Here is an 18,966-nt window from a genome sequence, read left to right as displayed (position 1 = left end):
GCCACTACATCGTGATAACTTGCATTGATGTTTCTGCATTTGGCAATTTATTATTATATTATATTATTAGTATGGGATTTTTTTTTAATGGGCTTTAGGTGAACTGATGAATACACACGCTCGCACGCACGCATGCACACACACACGCACATACACACACAAAAAAAATATATATATATATATATATATATATATATGTGTGTATATGTATATATATTAAAAAAATAAAAATAAAAAATTATTAAATTTTTTTAATTTATTTGTTTTTTTGTTTTTTTTAAAAAAAGGAGAGCAATGATGATGTAAAATCGAATGAACAATACTGAGCTCTCCTGGAAAAAAAAAAAAAAAGGTCACTGAAAATTAGCTTTTTCCAGCAAGAGTGAACAAGTCATGTTCCAATCATTTTTGTATGTAAATGTGAATTTTTTTTTTGCTTCTCCTTTGGTTTTTGGCAAAACAGTGGGTGGGTTTCCATCCACCTATTTTTATTCGAATTTTCACAGAATTGCGAAAAAGAAACCGAATGGAAACGCCAGAAATTAAAAAAAAAGGCCCAAAATTTTTTACGCTTGGAGAGGGTGGTTTTTGAAGCGTATCGAAAAAAGGAAACCGCCCATTTTGGCGATGGAAACAGGTTTTGCGAATAAGCGACTACGAGACTGGATATACGTCACACGTTTTGACCGATACTACGTCACACGCACGTCACAATAAATGGCGGATGATAAAGTAAGATATGTTTGGGGAGACGAAGAAACAGGATTCTTTTTATAATTAATTAAAGAAAAAAACATGATTGTAATTTTAGATGGCTTTATTAACATCAGCTCTCAATGTAACGACACACTTCACTTACATGCCGGGAGGGGAAGCCAACAAGACAAACGACGTCCATTCAGTCCGTCAAAACCAACATTCCCACCTGGAACTCCCCATTATCCCAAAGTTTCCTCACCACAACCTCATTCCGCGGCGCATATTTGCAAAAGAAAAGTGGATGGAAACGAGCCTAAGTCGCATGTCCGTTTTTGCGCATTTTCACAAAATTCGCCTTAAAATTTCGAAACATTTGGATGGAAACCTGACTAGAGTGTATCATGATGTCATTATACGAGTTTACTTTTTTTTTTTTTAAAGTCTTATTCATTTTGAATTCTAGAGTAATATGAGTAGTAACTCCATTTCACAACGAGCCAAAAAGTGCCATCCTCCTTTTTCTGCCAAATACTATAACTGTTGCGTTAAAGTAGCATTTGATTGTCACACCCACCTAAGTGGGACGAAATTCGTTCTCCGCATTTGAGCCATCCCCTGAGGGAGCTGCGAGCAGCACCGGGGTCCGCGCTCGGGAATCATTTGGCGATCTGACCCCCCCAAATTCCAACCCTTAATGCTGAGTGTCAAGCAGGAAGGCAATGGATCCCATTTTTATAGTCTTTGGTACGACCCGGCCAGGGACTGAACCCACGACCTTCCAGTCTCAGGGCGGACATTCTATCACTAAGCCGCCGAGGTGGTTAGAGTTTGGACGTATTGCAATACCTTTCTCCTCCAATATACTTTTCATCGATTAACTCAAACTGCTGTATCTCAAAATGTCCTCATTCTAACACGGTTCACATTTATCGCTGTTTCATGTTTTTTTTTTTTGCAGTACTGTACCTATTTTTAAAATTATGAAGGTTGAGGGAAAAGTTAATGCCTGTCTGAGAAAAGTGTAGTGTGTAGTGATTTTTTTTTTAACAGCCTTAAAACATTATAATAAATAGTACCTTGCTTTTATTGTAATAAATGTAAAAAAAAAATAAAGCTGACTACTTCACAGATTTCACCTATTGCGGGTATATTTTTAAAAAAAAAAATGTAATCCCAGCAATAAACGAGGGAACACTGTAAAGATTTCCTGCTATATGATGGCCTTTGTGAAGCCTACCATTTGTAGTTTTATAGAATTTATATTGAAAGAAACTCATGTATTGTATTATTTGTTTTCATTTTCCAAAACCATCCACGAAAGGTAGCAGTTTACTATGCCATCTCCCACCCAATTTTTTTGGCGCACGGTTCTTAGAGGAGAACCTGTGTTGTTGTTTGGTCCTCTTCCTTCTTGAGCAGACCGAGGAACACATCAATACAGTATGCGTCCAACAATTAATAAAATCAATTCATCAATTTCTCTTCCACATTCCATAGTAGTACCAAAAGCTGCCCCTTATGTTCTGAAAACAAAACTGCTAAAAAACAACAACAACAACAACAACACAGAATATTCTGCTACTTAGAGTTGTCACCAACGTGACCTCGGAATGTTTTGTTTTTCAGTTTGACGAGCAGAAAATGATGCATTCAACCTGTCCCTCGTCCCTGTTTAAACCCACAATTAGCTGAATAGTGAATCGTGTTAATGAGGGGCTGTTTTACCTAACGCGACACAATTCGTTTTAACCATGAATTTAAGTGCCTAGAAGATCATTTTCCCACCATCAAATGTAACACATTTGGAGAAACATAAATATATCATACTGACTATTTCAGAGAGATTGTCGCAGCTTGTTGCAATAAAAATGATCCCCGATGAAGCAGTGAGGGAGAATCAAAAGGTGCGTTAATAAGGCCATCATCAAAACGAGCTCCAACACGAGAGCCGCTTTCAGTGGCCTCTCAGGAATGCATCTGCACAGTTGCTCAACTGAGTTACAAAAGGTATCAGCATACATACCCAACTCATGACGACCCGCGAGAGCTGTATTTGTCAAGAAAATACAAATTGCGCAATAATTCCACTGATTAATTCGGATTTCCGAAATTGACCACAAGCTGGACTATGTTGGCATGCTCCACTTAAAACTCTTTCACTGCCAGACGTTTTCAGAAACGGGTTGTCCCCACTGCCAGCCGATTTAAGCATTTTGAGTGATCTTTCAAGGTCCACAGAAAATGTTGTGTTTGGACTATGGAAACACACATACTACGACTCTCAGCTTTCATCAGAAAAAAAAAGTTTGTTTCTACCTTATTCCGTTCTTCAGTAATCAACAATAGAAAATGGTTACTTTCACCGAAATTCTCTGTTTTGAAACAAAAAACGGAGAAAAAGAGCTTTTTGTGAAACGATGTTATTTCATGCACTCTAGTGAATTGTACACTTCTTTTTGTCCATGAATGATGCCACAAACACCTAAATAGTGCTTTACTTCTGTAAAACGCTTTCACCAACAATGAAAAAGTGTTTTTTGATTGCAAAATGCGTTTATTTCCATTCAACAGTGTAACAATTTGACAAAACAATTTCGCAAACTATTTACAAATGTGTGCAACTGTGGTACTACTTACAATTATGTGGATGTTTCAAATACAGTTTTTCCTTTTGTAACGCTCTCCTGCATACAAGGAGACGCCAGGACTCGCACAACAGTTTACTTTCACTTTCACATTGGTCCGTTTTGCGTGCAAACGTTACACTTTCTTGACGGCCTTTTTTTCCGGGGAATAAAAAGCAAGTAGCAGACTGTACACACTTCCTCCGATGAATATGCATTGGACTCGGGGCACTCTCCGTCGTCCGATCGAACGTCCGCCTGTGCGTGCTCGGTTGCGCTCCGCGTTACGACACCGTCATAGCCGCCGCGTCAGCGGTTCCAATTTTGCCGTCAAGCTCGGATTCACCTTCATCATCATCGTCATCAATGTACTCTTTTAGCGTTGGTCGATGCCTTTCGTCTTGTAAGTGTAGAGCTGCTTGCAAACGCTCGCCATTGCCCGTTCCCTCCTCCATCTAGCTCCATCTAACGTCTTCTACTGCCGCGTCAATGCTTCTCAACCACGGAGTCACCACCCTCATCTTCATCATCGATGATGATCATCGTCGTCAACAATGTGCTCTTTCAGCGATGCTTTTGGTCTTTGAAAAAAACGTCTCGGGCGTGAGCTCCTCGCGACCGGCCGCCATTTTTCCTTTGTCTTCCATTCTCATCTCCTGCTCGACGCTCTAGCTCCGCCTCTACTGACGCCCACCCGATCTTTTCAAAAGAGAGTCATCGCTGCCCTCTAGGGGCCAAAAATAGTCATTAGGCACAACAGACAGACTTAAAACTTTCACCAGACATGCGGAAGGGTTTCCTCTATCCGTTTCCCAAAAAAAAAAAAAAATCATTGGATGACGTCTTTTGACGTCATTGGCAGTGAAGCGTAGGTTTTTACTTGACGTCTTTAAACGTCAGTGGCAGTGAAAGAAGGATCTGTTGAGCGAGGTGGGTGCGATTGGAGAGATTTTTGCTCCAATGTATTGTTTGTTAGCGGTAGAGTGAGTCCGATGATTTTTAGTTGATTCGTTGAAGTCTTTTTTTTTTTTTTTTTGTGCTTGGCAGTCAGCGCTGTTATACCAGATGGTTAGGAAGGACATGAGAAGGAGTTCTACAATAGCTTGGTTGAAACGGATTAGGAGATTATTTGTGTTGTTTGAGGCACAAGATTCTTCAACCAGGGTGAGAGGACAACCCTGGGGGCTCTGTGTTTAGTTAAATGGCGCGAGACAGGAAGCTCCTACAACACACCGTACCCTGCTCGGGAAGAAACTAAAGATCCGGCACCGAGTTGATTAGTTTGACGGGCCCTCTGGCACAGATTAGATCCGAAAGGACCACATGAATAGCCAGCTGGCCTGTTCTAAAAATAGCTTAGCAGTGATGAGATATTGTCATTTTATTTACAGTATCTGTAAATAAATGTATTTTAAATCATTAACCTGGTCAGTATCGTCACATATAATTAATTATTCATAAAACTATACAATTATATATTAAGAGGCAAAAACGTGTGATTTCAAAGTAGCACGCATCAAGCCCTTCCTTCACATGACTCATTAGCCCACAAGTAGCTCTGTTTCAAAAAGGCGGGTGACCCTCGGTTTCGAGTATTAAAGGCTGAGCTAAAATCAATGAACGGAATACATGCATGGTGTTGGGGGAGTGTTTGAACTTGTTGACGCCATCATCGACTGCTCTATGGGCTCTCAACACAAACTCATTTGGAAGCACAAGGGGCAAGGAGGCGTTCAATTTCAAGTGATTGATCATAACGCTCTCAAATTAGTTCATAACCAGCGATGCCATCACCATCATTCACTTTTGCACTCTTGTGGTTATATTCATCTACTTTTTTTTTTTTCTTAAAGGGTCCTCAAAGAATGATTGTAAAAACATAAGACTTAAACAAAATAGACTTGGATTGCTTACTTTGATTTAGTATTTAAAAAATTCCATGTAGCACAGCTTCATGACGATGTCTTATTGTCGTGTTTGTGCATTCTCGGCAACGGCAACACTAAAACTAAAATTCAAAAACTTTGGTTAACGAAAAAAAAACAAACTTTTTTTTAAACAAACAAAAACGAACTGAAACTACATTTTATGTTTACACAACTATAATTATAGCGAAAATGTCCTTCATTTAAGTCTTTGGTAATTAATTAAATGCATGAGCCTTTGGGGATGATTTTAAGTATATTTAACTCATTCACTGCCATTGACGGCTATAGACGTCAACAATTCATTTGAACTGTTTCTATTAGTTCACCTTTTTTTTCCCCACTTTTGTTAACAAGATTATGAAAAAAAACTAGAATTTTTAGATATGAAATGTGTGATTAATTACAAATTTTAATCATAATCAATCGCATGACTTCACTAGTTAACTCACAATTAATCAAAAATTTTATATCTGTTCTAAATGTACAATATAAAATATAGGTTTTTATACTGTTAACAAAAGTAGAAAAAAGTGTTAAACTAATAGAAATATTTTCAATGAATTTTTTACGTCTATAGCCGTCAATGGCAGTGAATGAGTTAATAAATATACTGGGATTGTCAGCCGATTATTTTTTTTAAATCAGACTTAATTGCATGACTTCAATAGTTAATTCACGATTAATCGCATATTTATTTAACCGGAATAAGGACGTTTCAAAGTGTGTTTCACAGAAGTGACATCATCTAGCAGCAGCCAATAGAAAAGCACCTTCAGATGACGTCACAATTTTGGCGGGATTGACTTTTGGCTCCAATGGCTCGACTCGCCTGCTTTTTCATTTAACTCAGCCGAAATGCAACGCTAGGTAAGAAACGAGTTACTGTTTTCATTTTACCGTGGTGTTTATTAAATATTGTGCATAAGTAATAAACATTGAAAAAAATACTGAAACTAAATAAAATTGAGCATTTTTTAAATAACTAAAACTAATAGAAAGAGAACCACCCTAAAAACTGATTAAAAGTAACTCAATTTAAAAAACAAAACTCAAAAATGAAAATTCAAAAATCATAATAGCCCTGATTCTTAATTAATTAATTAATTACCTAGAATGCCAAAATATCCACATTCAAGTTTAAAAATGAGACTGATTGCAACACTGACGTAACAGCCGCCATCTTGGTTGGTTCTGAACGACGTGCATGCAGGAATAAAAAAAAAAAAGAAGGCAGGACTGGTATTATAACAACAACAACAACATTGTCACACCCACTGCAGCTGTTTGCTAGCAGGCGAACGAAGCCACAACACCTGAGGAAGCAAATGCTTGGCTAGCGAAAGTGGCACACCCCCGTCGATGCATGTCACATGACACCCCGCTTGCTGCTCTCTTACTTAAAATTCAACCCTGTGCGCAACTCAATCTCGTGACCCGGGTAGTGACACTCCTACCTTTGGGAATTTTGATCTGCAAAATGGGCAGGAAAGCAACTGGGAGTCCAATTCACTGACCTGATGCATCAGCGCTTTCAAGACTATTAAAGAACAATGCTGCTCCAGGGACTATGAATGTGAGAAGTTTAATTAATAATTCTCATCTGCAGCTGGAAGTAGTCCATGGCATTGGCAGGATTTACTCCCACAGGCTGTACGCTACATGCATGCACACGTTCATGCGAGGACACAAACATGTTGCCATACGATATGTATAAAACACAACAGGAAACAACATCCTGCTAAGAAAACCCAAACAAGCCGACAAGCGACGGGTGAGGAGTCGCGTGTTTGATCAATTTGCTCGAGGGATTTATTTTAGAAAGCGTGCGACGGCTGGTGTAGTAAAGAGGCGAGAAATGAGGAGGAATGTTGACAGATGGGTTGAGGGAGGCAAGGAGTGGCACATGAGCTCATGTGACATGTTTACATTAACAGAATGGATGCGTGAGGATGAAGGGAAACGGGATGGCTCTTTAGAAAGCAGGCGGTCGGGTTGAAGGCATGGCTACATGTCAGATAAAAGCAGTATCGTAAGGAGATTGCGGCGAAATGATGGGGGAGGGGAGAGGGGGGGATGGAAGACACGTGGAAAAAAAAATCAATTCATTTGACCAGTGTTTAATGTAACCGATACAGTGAGGTGAACGTGCAATTTCTTACATTATGATTTTAGTAAATGCAACTTGTTTTAAAGCAGCACTAAATACTGTCAGAGTGAATGAGTTAATGGTGTGTATGTGTGTGTGCGCGCACACTTTTACTCATAAAACACTCAAAGGCAGAGCGCTCTTATTAGCAGTGCTCCTGACTGACAGGTGTGCACGGCACATATGCAAATTGTGCACCGCAGCTGTAGTTCTGTGAATTTCTCTATGTGCGTAGGAAAACGCGTGTGCAACTTGGAATCACAAATAATAAACACTAAGTGACTGATTTCAATGTATACTCAACAAATTTAAAACAAAAAAAACCCTGCCACAGTTTGGCTTTAGCCCCAGGTGCTAGCTAGCTATAGCTCTCTAGCTAGCGCTCATGGTATTCAAGCCGTTTACCTGCTAAGGGGGCTAGCTAGCTAAACAACTCCCTAGCTAGCACCCATGGTGCTTGTCAAGGCGCTGTGACCCCTGAGGCGCTACGGTAACCACACAAAAACAAAAAGTATCTCCTGTTACAATTGGTGGTATGCAACGGGAAAAAATTTGATAGAGTAGAAAGAGCAGATCATTTAGATAAGATTAGATAGCTTGATAGCTAGCTAGTTTCAAGTGGTGACCTTTATGTATGTTAGCGTTTACTATTTTGTATTATCTATCTATCTATCTATCTATCTCAAGACAATATCAATTTGTTGTATATTGTTTCAATTTTACAAATGCGTACTGCCGATTGTACGTACCTATATTTTCTGTCCTTGTGTCGTTGCCGTAGGTTAGCGAGACAAGATGGCTGACCTGCTGCGCATGCGCACATCAGATTGCCTCAGATCGTGCAGGGGTCACAGATAGCGCCTTGCCAGTGCTCGTTTATCTACTAGGGGGCTAGCTCGCTAGCATCACGGGCTAAAGCCAAACTGTGGCAGGGTTTTTACTTTCAGTACCTGGATTTGCCACCTCTGTGCGATTTATGACTTATGAATGAGGAAATGAATCATGTGCAGCACTAGATAATCATCAGGAGGTTATTTGCAATTTTTGGGTACAATTTGGTTGTTCATACGTTTTAAAATAGAATTTTGGTGAGGGTTGGGCTTCCGGAGATGACTTTAGAATGTATGTAATGGAAGCCAATGGTGTGTGTGTGTGTGTGTGTGTGTGTGTGTGTGTGTGTGTGTGTGTGTGTGTGTGTGTGTGTGTGTGTGTGTGCGTGTTGTACCGGTCTTTGGTGAGGATCCAGAGACGCGGAGGGAACACTTCATCTTAGCTGTTTGCCACGGATAAACAGTGGTGGTGTCTGAATCGATGGCAATGGAGAAGGAGGGTCCTGAAAAACAAACAATGTGTAGATATGCTTAACTCTTTGACTGCCAAAAACGTTAAATAACGTTTAGTAAAATCCTATGGAGGAGTGCCAAAGACGTTAAAAGACGTTTTTTTTTCAAAACAGGTGAAACTAACCATTTCCTATTGTTGATTACTGAAAAACGGAATAAGGTAGAAACAAACTTTTTTTTCTGATGAAAGATAAGAGTCCAATCTTTCATTTGGTAGTATGTGTGTTTCCATAGTCCAAACACATAATTTTCTGTGGACCTTGAAAGATCAGTCAAAAATGCTTAAATCGGCTGGCACCCACGGTATCCCTTTTCTGAAAACGTCTGGCAGTCAAAGAGTTAAAGACAAACCTGTAAAATATATTGTACATTCCCATTCTATTCCCTGAGGATGGCAGTAATAATGGAGGAATAAGTTACAACAACAATTCAGCCTCAGATACCGGGATAGGTTCAGGTCACTTGTGACATCACTTAAGGACATTTAGCTGAAGTGTTCCTAACACTTTATAACATCTTTTTCATATTTAACAGTCTGTTTTGGACATAACATCCAGACACAAATTGGGGCCCCAGCTGTGGAGAATCTGACCCAGGTTGTAAAAACACAAGTGGACCCTTTGAAATTCTTTTTGACGGCAATATTGGGAAAAAGAGCACCGGTAAATCTTTTGGGACGTGAGAGGAATGTTTGGCTTTCGTGATACTGAAGTCACTCAATGACGGACTGACACATAACATTGCAATATTATGTTATATTATTCTTATTGGATGACGTCACCTTAAATTCAGACTAAATGAGCTTCTGAGACCGCATGTGCATATTCCACGCGGGGTCAACTAAAAATGCGTCGACAAATACTGTACATGAACACTTAAACGACACGCACGCACAAACACGGGGAAAGGGTAAGCAGCCGTGTCGATCCCTGGAACTGAGTGAAGGGTCAAAGGGCTTTGCTTTGAAGACATCCCAAAAGGGAGGGGGAGAAAAAACAAGAGCGTTAAAGGGAAACGTGGGAGAAAAATCGACAAATTCGGTGAAAGCAGGAGCCTCGCTTAAGCTCCTCCTCCTTTCATCCCTCCTCCGTCTTCGGCATGTTCCAAGCGCTCATCCCGTCGCCTTAAACAGTTTACTCCATCTTGAACATTTGTTCCTACTGCCTCCCGTTCACATCAAACAAAGTAAAGTAGGTCAGGTATGTGCACGTTCAAAGTGGTGTTTTATATCGTGAGCCGTTGACAAGTGTGGGTGGTCGACTTGTATGCAACGTTTCTCTCGTAGGGTGGCAAGATTTTCTAAAGTAAAAACCGAGACACTACAATTTTGCTGAAAATCAATCAATAAATAATTCAGCAAATGACTGTAAGGTCAGGGTTCAATTCATGCTTGGATTTTTTTGGTTTCAAATTCATTTTCTGAAATAGTTGCCCAATGATTTAACATCTATTTTTATTAAATAGCATTTGACATTTCAGTTTTGTATTGCACTAGATTGCTCTATATTTACATACAATGTGACAAATACGTCCATATCCACAATAGTGCGGTGGTTAAAGCACTTGACTGGCATGTGGAAATTTCTGCAGAAATTAAACTTTTTCTAGTTAGCTAATGCTAAATGCTATCTTGGTGGACAGTTTAACAGCGATGAACAAGTCAACAAATGCACTCGCCATTATCCAATCATTTTTGCTCGGGCCCGGTATCTCTTTTCTTTTTCTTTTTCTTTTTTTAAATAAAGTGGTACCTCGGAATTTGAACATAATTCGTTCCTGCAAAGTGTTCAAAGTCTGAATTGTTCAACCTCCGAAACATTTTTTCCCATAGGAAATAATGTAATTGCAATTAATCCGTTCCAAGCTCCAAAAACAGAAAATTCCTATTTTAATTTCTATTTATGTTTTTTTTTACATTTACAGTACTTTACAGTATTTCAACCCAAAAAAAAACTACCATACCTTTTTGTGATGGCAGTGGATGATAAATGCTATGTTAATGCTAGCTTTAGTTTGGAGTTTGTGTATTTTACATTGGGCATATTGTTAGACTACTAAGCGGTCCTTGCTTGCGTTATTTAACGTCAGGCACGTTGTTGAACAGCAACCTCACGGATGGGAGACGACCACTCTACCAATGATCCACGCCACCACATAGTAACATTGGAAACGCGCCGCCAGAAACGCTCTGCTTCCGTTTGGTCGGACTAAATGATTCTTTGACATAGAAGCAGGAAGTCGTTCTAGTTCCGCGAGGATGCAAACGTAAAAAGTTAATAATTTGTTTCATTCATTCTGGACAAAATGTTAACTTTTTGCTGCTGAAAATGGCTCATGAGTCAAGTATCTTTTTAAAGTCCTTTCTAACTCATTCACTAGCCGCCATTTTGACTGAAGCAACCCCCTTCGTTCCCGGCTGTTTTACTGGGTTTTGACTGATTTTGCAAGGCCCACAGAATATTGCGTTATATTGCTATAAAAACATGGAACCTACCAAAAGAAAGATTAGAGTCTCTTCTTTCATCATGATCTGTTTTCCTTTTTGCAGCAATTAGCATTAGAATGTAACTAAGGTTCATCATTATTCCCAAATCTGTTTCAAACAGTGGGAGAAAGGGCGTTTTTGCAATCTTTTATACTCGGCTGCCACCTGCTGGCCGTTTTTGTAATATCGACCAAGGCTTTTAAGCGTTCTCTTCAGTTTAGAGGCTGCATCAAAGCCTTCTGTATGCGCTAGCACAAAACAAAGACGTATAAATACGTCTTTGGGAGCAGGGTAATATTTAAAATAGAAGGTATTTAGATGTTTTTGGGGAGCAAATGAGTGAACATACACATGGCCCACACAATTGGCTTGTTGACTGGACAAAAAACAAAACGGAACGCCAGGACAGAACTTGTGTAACTCAAAGCTGTGACTGTCCAAATTAAACCAGGACGTTAGGCCACCCTATTCCTATAACTATTCCCATATGTTGAACACACCATTTTCTTGAAAGTCGATCTTGACTTTATTGGACTCTGCGCTCGTGGCTCGGGTCCATGTTTGACCAGGTTGTTGCTTTGTCCATGCCGTGATGTCACACCAGTAGAAACCTCGATCTGACAACTGGACGCCCCCTAGGCGGAACCGAAACTCAGCTGGGCCGGATTTGGTCAAAACCAGACTGTCTCTGAATGGACAGGAAAGGGACATATTTTTCTTTAATGAAACGCTAGCCACGTTGGCTGGTGCCCCCGAGAAGCTACGCACCTCCTGTTGGGGTCTGTGGCTCCCCCATGCTGCACAACGCTGTCGGGGCTGAGGGTCATGATGGTCCTCACGTTGCTTTCCAGACTGTCTTGTGATTGGATGAGGACCGAGTAGCCCGCCTCGCCGAGGTTCTGGGTCGCCACTGTGCAGCTCATCTCAAAGGTAGCGCCGCCCACGGAAGCCTCGCGAATGCGTTTGGCTGCAACGTTCAACGACGGACCTGGAAAGAACCACCAATCAATGAATGGCTCCTCAAGCTTTATGAAAGACATTATTCATCCTGCACGGAATGTACGCTCCCTTGAAGGGGGCATCCCCCATAACAGGAAGATAAGCAATACTGATTCAGAGCAGATGTGAGTGCCCAGAGAGCAATGCTATTACATCATGGCTCAATTAGGGCACAAAGTTCAGCCTGTGAATGTGGAGGAGGGGGAAGTCTACAGAGAGGAGCAGACAAAAGATCTTTTGAGGGACTTTGTCTGAAGTCTACAAATAATGCCAATGTAGTTTGGACATTAAGATCATTCATAAGACCTAACAGCAGCAGGGTTACTATGACTCCAAGGCACAATATCCATTTTTTCACACAATATGACTAAATAATAAGCTTCCTAAAAGAAAACAAATACAATATTCAGAGAACATGTGAATAGGTGGCTGAGAGATAATAAAAACTAGTGCTGTCACCATTGATTATTTTTTAGAATCGATTAGTCTATTGAGTAATGGAATAATCGGATCCAATTGCATTAAAGTGTTTTACAAAAGCATTTTTTTCTCCGATTACAAATGATTACCAATGATTGTTGTTTATTTCGTATTTTTATAGTGATTAAAAAAAAGGGGCAACCTTTTTGAAACTGATTTGCTAATCAATCTTCTTCTATGAAAGACTTGAGAAATTACTGATTAATTACTGAGATGCTAAAATCTGATTGTTTTGACAATTTCTATTTAAAAAAAATGCTCCAAACGATTACTCAATTATTAACTCATTCACTCGCAGTCATTTTCACTGAAGCAACCCCCTTCGCTCCGATCAGTTTTACTGGATTTTAATTGATTTTGCAAGGCCAACAGAATATTGTGTTGTATTGCTATAAAAACATGGAATTACCAAAATTACCATTTGTATCCGTTTCCGTTTGGTAGCAATTAGCATTAGAATGTAGCTAAGTTTAATCATTATTCACAAATCGGTTTAAAACAGTGGGGAAAGAGCTTGTTTTCAACATAGCCTTGGCTGATCTCTTATACTCTGCTACCAACTGCTGACCTCTTCAGGTCAGAGGCTGCATCAAAGCCTTCTGTATGCTCTAGTATAAAGAAACAATAAATATGTTTTTGGGACCATGGCAATAGTTAAAATAGAACGTTTTGATACGTTTTTGGGAGCAAAGAGTTAAAATAGTTCTACATACGTTTGGCATCCCATCGCACCGTCAGTGGCAAACTCTGCTGCTCAGCAGTCTTCACCACGTCGCCCTGGCTGCTGACACTCCACGCCGAGACGGCACAAACGTACTGGCCCATGTCGATCTCCTGTCGGCGGAATGCACCATGCAGCCGTCAGCTGACTCACAAATGAGGATTTAAGCATCTCATTTACTGGCCCATTGTTGGGTCGTCAAATTTTCACTACCTGTGTACGCAGGAATCGCAGTTTGAACGTGTCGGGCTGGACTTTTGTCAGTGACATCATGCCGCTCTCCAGTCTGTCGGAATACATCGCGCCTGGCAACAGATTGCCGTAGCCGTCCATAGAGCCAATAGAATGTGTAGCCTGAGGTTCGCTGGCAGCACCTGCGGCAATGAAAAAGATTCAATACCATAAACACGTTTTTTCTTCATAATTCTTTTTTTTTTTTTTTTTATGTGCCCGCTGACCCCCGTTAAAGTACCAGGAAGTGCGATGTGCTCCCATGTAACGCCCAGCCGGCCTCCCAAGGGGAAATGTGTAATATTGGTTACATGACAAGCCAACTCTGTCGGCTCACTGGTCATCTGGGGGTGAACGATGGTCTCAATATCCAGCGTGAAGCTTGGTTCTGAGGAAATGAGAAAGTAAAGCATGATGGTGAATGTGCTCGAGATATTGACTGAACACCAGCAACAGCACTGCAGCATTTAGCAACGCTAGAATCCCAAACAATTTATGCATTTAATATGAGCTAATGCTTTGAGGTCAGGGGTTCTGCAACCTGCGGCTCTGGAGCCACATGGGGCTCTTTAGTCCCTCTTCAGTGGCTCTCTAAAAATTTGTAGAAATGAATACTTTTTAGAAATATGTATTTTTATTTTTTAGATAAAATATTTTAATGAATTCATGATAAAAAATAAAAATAAAGTCAGTCCAAATTTTTAAGTTGTAGAAAAGTAAATGAATGCTTCTTTTTTGGGGGGAGAGAAAAATATTTAAATGAATTAATCATTAAATTAAAAAAAAAAAAAGAATAATATTCAAACAATTTCAGAGTCCAAAAAAAAAAAAAAAGGAGACGGAAGGTGGATGAAAAAGTTTTAAAAGTTACCTGAAAATGTCCAAAAACAAAAGAAAAAAGGTTGAAAATATAACCATAAAATGTCTTTGGAATTGTCCAAAAAGTCAGAAAATTTATTTAAAACAAGGCAGAAAAGAAAATGATCAAAGATTAATTATAACATGTCCAAAAACAAAATAAAAAAAAACTACCATAAATTGTCCACCAAATGGCCAAAAATGTCAGAAGATTGATAGCAAAAAAGGTCAAAAATTTGCCATAAAATCTCCAAAAAAGGAAGAGAGGAAGAAAATTTGCATATGTCCTCCTTTTTTTTTTTTTTTTTACAGAAAGGCAAAAAAAGTCTTTAAAATTTATGAAAAAAGAAGTAGGAAAAATTATAAAAGAAGAAAAAAAAAAGATCCGATTTTTTTTAATTTGGCCTAAAATGTCAAATTTTGACAGCAAAGGTTGCTGACGCCTGTTCTAGGTAAACAGTCCCAAGTCATATTTCCTTGTAATCAGTATGATCACATCTATTGTAAAACAAATGGAAGCGCTATTCGAACCCGTTTCAGCAGCGCCATAATGAGCAGCGCTTCTTTGAACAACAGCTTACTTCTAATAATAACACAGTTAGCTACTGAGCTGCCACTGGAGAAATGATTCCCATCCTGGTGGCGCATTACTTTCATCCGTCAGCGCCAGGTTTTGTCCGGCGAGTGCAGCGCCGTGATTGCCTCTTTGTGCTCTGGACCTTCAATCCAAGAAGCCAGGCCGCACCGCAGCAAGAAAAAGGCAATAGCACCGTTGACGGTGCGAGATGAGGTGTGTGTGTTTCTCGGTCAGCCCTCCAGATTGCATCGTTACACTTCAGCAAAGCGCAAGCACACAACCTGCACGAGGTGAGGTGCGGGGCCGGGTGACGTCGGTCATATTTTTTAGCCTCGTTGCCGCTTCAAATTGTCAACAGGATATAGAAATGTAAAAGTTATTTGGCAAAAAAAACAGGGTTTGGAAGGAAGTCATTTGGACGTCGCGGCGCCTCACGCACAGTCACCATCTGCTTTAAGACTCAAGCACCCCCACAAACACACGCAGGCGCGCACACACTTTGATGGATGAGGACGTGTGAAGCCTCCCTGGCAATTATTCATGTGCCACTCTCACTCACTGGAATGTCTTATTTAGTAAAGCAACACAAGAAGAGCATCACTGATACCAACCAGGACTCCTTTTTCCTGGATCACACTGAAATTGGGCCACAATTTCATGCAGAAAATCTGCAATTTTGCTTTTCAGGAAACGGGGCGGAAATGAAAAAGAAAAGATTGCACATCATCATAAATTTTAATTCATAAATAATTTCACGTTGGATAATGTTGGATTTCTTTAACTTTTGATGTCGACCCGTCTCCAGTCCACTCAGTGGCGCAAACTTTAATGTAGAGTGACAAATTGATTGTTCTCATTTATACAACAATTAACCTTAAAACAAACAGTTTGTATTATCTATTTAAAAAGGATTGAGGGCAAGAAGCAGACTTCCATACTATATTTATTGTGCTCAGATAAAGCAGATGACACATGAATTGTTAAAAAGTGCCATCACTTACATGTCTTTCTTTTGTGTTGCCAGCGGAGAGCGTGGGCGCGACACACTGATTTGATCCGAGCTGCGACAACACCAACCACCCACCACCCGATTCGCCTTGTTTCACTTTTCCTTCACATGCGCATGTAAAACTCTACGTTGCGCAAATATCGAGATTTCATTTTTTTGTCCTGCCCTGGTAAAGAGTAGAATTAGTTGAAACCAGCTTTACAAGAAACTAGCCATTCAAAATATAATATAGCTTGCTAAGGAAGGGGTTTGAAATAATATACTGTATATGACGTCTTGTATTTGTAATGTATGTTGCTAATAAATAAGAGAAAAACAGTTCAGCCAACATACAACACACGTGGCCTATTTAGCAAGAAACCAAGTGTTGCAGCCACTGTGGTACAGTTTGGAACAGCAAACCCTGATCTGATATAGGAGGAGCCTCCGTTATTTTTATACTGTAGTGTGATATCATAGCGGCACCAACTTGGTTTGCCACAGCTGTATTTGGCTCTACGCTGCAAAAGGTGACTGCTTTGCGGGAAACTGCTCTCATGTCACACGGCTGGCGCTCCATCGAGTGCATCAGTCGGAGAGAAATGATTATAAACAACAATGGAGGACTTAAAGCCACACGGTGTGAGCTCAACATTACGCCACAGGCCGCCATCAGCAATTAGTGATCTTATTTATAGGGATGTTCGATTTTATTTTTTTTTTTTACCAATACCGATACTTAAAGCACTCATTGATACCGATACCATTTGTACTTATGATAAATAAAATTTCCCAAAAAACAATGACGGATAATAATAAAAAAAAAGACATATCCCAACTAGAGATAGACTGATATGCTTTTTTCAAGGCCGATACCGATAATCGGTAGTCAGGAAGGCCGAAAACCGATATTTGAAGCCGATATACAGGGTGTCCATAAAGTCTCTTTACCATTTCAAAAATTTATTAAAAATACAATTGATTAGATATTTTATTTAGATTTGTTCTATTGTATTCAGCGTTTATTAAAGTTTTTTTTTTACCTCTTCTAATACACTTCTACATGGGCACCATTAGTTGCACGAAGCACATCAAGACGGTACTCGATTTCTTGCCATGTTCGCTGTAGCATAGCTAATCAATTGCATTTTTAATATTTTTTTTAAATGGTAAAGAGACTTTATGGACACCCTGTACATTTGCAGGAAAGAAAAAAAAAAGTTGGTATCAACATTTTTAAGAATAAAATTAAAAAAGCCAGCACTTGACAGCTTAAATGCCTTTAAGGACTTGTTTATTAAACAGCTTTTGCAGATATGTAACATGTTAAAGGTTTTTTGTTTGCCATCAGCTTTTGCACCAACTATAATGTGGCTTCCGCACACTAACTCCCAAATAGCCGCTAATTTGCGGGCTAACTGTTAGCTCGCGGGCTAACCATTCACCCACACGCTCACCCCGGGATAACTCCCAAATAGCCGCTAAAAAACGGCTATTAGGTTAGCCCGCGAGCTAACCTAATAGTCATTAATTTGCGAGCTAGCCGGTTAGCTCGCGGGCTAATAGCAGCTAATTTGGGCTAACCATAAACAGCTTTTGCAGATATGTAACATGTTAAAGGTTTTTTGTTTGCCATTAGCTTTTGCACCAACTATAATGTGGCTTCCGCACGCTAACTCCCAAATAGCTGCTAATTCGCGAGCTGTTAGCTCGCTAACCCCGGGATAACTCCCAAATAGCCGCTAAAAAACACTAAATTAGGTTAGCCCGCGAGCTAACCGAATATCCCGCAAGCTAATGGTTAGCTCGCAAGCTAATAGCCGCTAATTGCTGCTTATTGGCTTATTGACCACACGAGCAACCAATCAGATGGTGCTATGGGCGGGTCAATGCTGCAGGGAGTCAACAGCCGTGAGAAAAGCGCCCGTCAGAGCAAAAATAACAGTTAAATACATTCTGAATTATGTCACTTCAACGAGCCTAACTCTACTTGTGTACTTATCAGCAGCAGCAGACATCCAGATGACGCATAGCAGCCGGGTGAAAAGAGACCTTGGGATTCCCGATTTAGTGTGCTGGCTGAAATCATTAACCTGCTTGACTGAGGAGCCAACTTGCTCTACTAGTGGGCTAACTGCACGGCACGTAACGTTTGGACTTGAAGTCAGCAGTTGAAATTCAGCTTGCAAGCTTTATTTGATCAGACAACATTTGGATTTTTAGACCTGTAGTGTAGGACTTGTGGTTTTACGACGGCCCCTTTGCTTTAGCTCGGCATTATTTACATGTCTACTTAAATGACTATAATAAAAGTAAAGTCTGTTACTTTCTGTTCTGAGAGTTGGTGGAACGACTTACGGTACTGTGCGTGGTCATATGAAGTAACATATTAAATAGGGGTGTGCCCAAAAAAATCAATTCTCATAAGAATCGTGATTCTCATTTAGTACGATTCAGAATCGATTTTAAATGTCCCCAAATCGATTTTATTTAAATTATTTTATACTGTCTTGCCTTTGTCTGTGTGTGCCTTTATTTGGAGCGCTGTTCATGTTGTACCTAACTTAGGGGTAGTGTGGTCCTACGCAGTCTAATAACACTGTTAAGTTGTAGCCACATTAGAGAGTAGAAAGAAAAAGTCCCGGTCAAGTTATTCCAATAAAAGTTGTTTTTTTGCAGCGTGGAGCCGCTCTTTTGAGTGATAATAGTGCCGCGAGTAGCGCGCTACTTAGCATTAGCGAGTCAGACTGGAGTAGACCATTACAATTCCTTGCACATCTATAGATTGAAGCAAAAATCGTTGTCAATCAAATCCTTTTGAAGCAAAAATTGCTCTTAATCGAAAATCGATTCTGAATCGAATCGCAGACCCAAAAATCTGAATTGA

The 18,966-nt window shown here is 39.9% G+C and overlaps 1 protein-coding gene across 1 annotated transcript in view; it reads right to left on the bottom strand.

Moving 5' to 3' along the window:
* The window catches only part of LOC144062079 (prostaglandin F2 receptor negative regulator-like), a 63,312-nt gene that overhangs the window by 16,869 nt on the left and 27,477 nt on the right, over window positions 1-18,966 (bottom strand). Inside the window, exons 6-11 of the mRNA XM_077583015.1 lie at window positions 13,898-14,044; window positions 13,639-13,799; window positions 13,418-13,538; window positions 11,994-12,213; window positions 11,726-11,913; window positions 8,623-8,730 (exon numbers count right to left, since the gene is read on the bottom strand). Coding sequence (XP_077439141.1) covers window positions 8,623-8,730; window positions 11,726-11,913; window positions 11,994-12,213; window positions 13,418-13,538; window positions 13,639-13,799; window positions 13,898-14,044 — 945 coding nt within the window. The remainder of the gene's footprint in view (window positions 1-8,622; window positions 8,731-11,725; window positions 11,914-11,993; window positions 12,214-13,417; window positions 13,539-13,638; window positions 13,800-13,897; window positions 14,045-18,966) is intronic.

This window comes from Vanacampus margaritifer, chromosome 1, assembly GCF_051991255.1.
Source record: "Vanacampus margaritifer isolate UIUO_Vmar chromosome 1, RoL_Vmar_1.0, whole genome shotgun sequence".
NCBI lineage: Eukaryota > Metazoa > Chordata > Actinopteri > Syngnathiformes > Syngnathidae > Vanacampus > Vanacampus margaritifer.
This window is presented reverse-complemented; position numbering and strand designations above follow the sequence as displayed.